Source organism: Chiloscyllium punctatum, chromosome 34 (assembly GCF_047496795.1).
Source record: "Chiloscyllium punctatum isolate Juve2018m chromosome 34, sChiPun1.3, whole genome shotgun sequence".
Taxonomy (NCBI): Eukaryota; Metazoa; Chordata; class Chondrichthyes; order Orectolobiformes; family Hemiscylliidae; genus Chiloscyllium; species Chiloscyllium punctatum.
The window spans coordinates 47,669,379-47,671,878 of NC_092772.1; the positions used below are offsets into that span (position 1 = coordinate 47,669,379).

Genomic DNA, 2,500 nt, shown 5'->3' on the forward strand with positions numbered 1-2,500 from the left:
GGGGAGGGGGACTGGGTTAGCTTGGGGATTAGGGTCAGCACGGGCTGGATGGGCCGAAGGGTCTGTTTCGGTGCCGTGTGAGTGATTGTCTTGCGTCCGCCTGTCAGCGTTTCACCTCCTTCCTCAAGAGCAGGGGGGCGGGGGGGACTTTGGGGGGCATTTTTGGGGGGTGGGGGGGGGGGTGGTCTGACCCAGGCTCTTGTCCGCGTTGTTAGGAAAGGCCCCTCACCCAGTAGCCAGGCGCCTCCTCTCTCGTCATCAGTGAGATCAAATCCCCTCCCTCGAGTTTGGGGGGGGGGGGGTGGGGGGGACATGCGGGTTTGCACCTGACGGTCCCACCCCTCAGAGCTTGTCCCAAACACTTCTTGGAATTCTGCAATGGTTTCGGCATCGTGTCCCGACCCCGCGGGAGAGAGAGAGAGAAGGGAGGCCGTTCAGCCCCCCCACCTCCCCCTTTCCTATCCCAGACTCACCTTTGGGTTTGTTGTTGAGGAGGGGGATGCCGTAATATCCGGAGGTGAGGAGCTTCCTGGACTGGATTCCCTCCAGGATGTTATCCCGACAGACGGTGCTCTCACAGTCGCTACAGGTCGGCTGGTCTTCCGCTGAAAGGTACGGGGAGAGGGGACTGAGACCCGCAGCCTCATGTTCCCCCAGGACAACCCAACACCTCACCCCCCCCCCCCCCCCCCCCCACCATCCAATATCCCCTGGGATCTGGGAGACGGAGAGACCAGGGCTCACTCTCCCTCCAGTCTGGGAGATGGAATATGGGGCTGAATGGCCTCCTGTTCCTGTGTAATAGGCTGGGGGAGGAGGGGCTGAATGGTCTCCTGTTCCTGTGTGACAGGCTGGAGGAGGAGGGGCTGAATGGTCTCCTGTTCCTGTGTAACAGGCTGGAGGGGGAGGGGCTGAATGGTCTCCTGTCCCTGTGTGACAGGCTGGAGGAGGAGGCTGAATGGTCTCCTGTTCCTGTGTGACAGGCTGGGGGAGGGAGGGGCTGAATGGTCTCCTGTTCCTGTGTAACAGGCTGGAGGGGGAGGGGGCTGAATGGCCTCCTGTTCCTGTGTAACAGGCTGGAGGGGGAGGGGGCTGAATGGCCTCCTGTTCCTGTGTAACAGGCTGGAGGAGAGAGGATGAATGGCCTGCTGCTGTCCCAGTGTGAGGGGGGTGTGGTAGTGTTCCTGCTCCTACCTGCCCTGGGCCCGATGTCCCGGTCTGCGATCAGGATGTTGCTGTTGGGATGTCGGAATCCCAACTCAATCCAGTTACTGTGGCTATAGAAATCCTGAGGGAGAGACCGAGAGAGTCAGGGAGAGAGGGAGAGAGAGAGAAGGAGGGAGCGAGAAAGAAAGGGAGGGAGAGAGAGAGTGAGTGCGTATGTGTTTGAGTGTGAGTGTGTGTGTGTGCGTGTGAGTGTGTGTGAGAGTGTGAGTGTTTGAGTGTGTGAGTGTTTGTGTGAGTGTTTGTGTGAGTGTTTGTGTGTGTGAGTATGTGAGTGTGTGTGCGCGTGTGTGAGTGTGTGTGAGTGTGTGTGTGAGTGTGTGTAAGTGTGGGTGTGTGAATATGTGTGAGTAAGTGTGCATGTGTGAGTGTGTGTGAGTGTATGAGTGTGAGTGTGTATGTGTGCGAGTGTGTGCACGTGAGAGTGTGTGTGTGTATGTATGAGTGTGTGTGTGTGTGAATGTGTGTGTGAGTGTGTGTGTGAGTGTACGTGTGTGGGTGAGTGTGTGTGTGATGTGTGTGAGTGTGTGTTTCTGTGTGTGTGTGAGTATGTGTGTGAGAGTGTGTGTGAGAGTGTGTGTGAGTGTGTGCGTGTGTGTGTGAGTGTGTGTGTGAGTGTGTGTGTGTGAGTGAGTGTGAGTGTGAGTGTGTGTGTGAGTGTGTAAGTGTGTGTGAGTGTGAGTGTGTGTGTGTGTGAGCATGTGAATGTGTGTTTGTGAGTGTGTATGTGTGTGTGAGTGTGTGTGTGTGTTTGTGTGTGTGTGTGAGTATGCATGTGAGTGTGTGTGTGTATGAGTGTGACTGTGTATGTGTGCGTGTGTGAGTGTAAGAGTGTGTGTGTGAGTGCCTGTGTGTGTGAGTGTGTGTGTGAGTGTATGTGTGAGTGTGAGTGTGTGTTTGATGTGTGTGTGTGAGCGTGAGTGTGTGTTTGATGTGTGAGTGTGTGTGTGTGTGTGTGTGTGTGTGTGTGTGTGAGTGTGTGTGAGTGTGTGTGTGTGTGAGTGTGAGTGTGTAACAGCTGACCTGTATGGGATGGAGGAGGCGTCCCAGGTTTTTCCGAGCGGATTGGAAGTCTCCGCTCTCGATATTCCGGACCACGCTGGCGAACTGCTGGAGGACTCGGGCCTTTCCCTCCTGCAGCGTCTCCGAGTCAAAATGACGAGAGGGACTGAAGAAATAATAAAGATCCACCAGCACATTGTGGGCAGCGATGGTCTCCAGGACAGCACTGAATCGGGACACAGAGACTCTCCCTCCATAATACAGCCCAAAGAGA

The 2,500-nt window shown here is 55.7% G+C and overlaps 1 protein-coding gene across 1 annotated transcript in view; it reads right to left on the reverse strand.

The window, feature by feature from the left end:
* LOC140458744 (von Willebrand factor A domain-containing protein 7-like) overlaps nucleotides 1–2,500 on the reverse strand; it is a 50,779-nt gene that overhangs the window by 114 nt on the left and 48,165 nt on the right. The window contains exons 4-6 of the mRNA XM_072553403.1: nucleotides 2,248–2,500; nucleotides 1,195–1,288; nucleotides 474–605 (exon numbers count right to left, since the gene is read on the reverse strand). The exon at nucleotides 2,248–2,500 is cut by the window's right edge and continues 23 nt beyond it. Of these exons, the coding sequence (XP_072409504.1) occupies nucleotides 474–605; nucleotides 1,195–1,288; nucleotides 2,248–2,500 (479 nt within the window). The remainder of the gene's footprint in view (nucleotides 1–473; nucleotides 606–1,194; nucleotides 1,289–2,247) is intronic.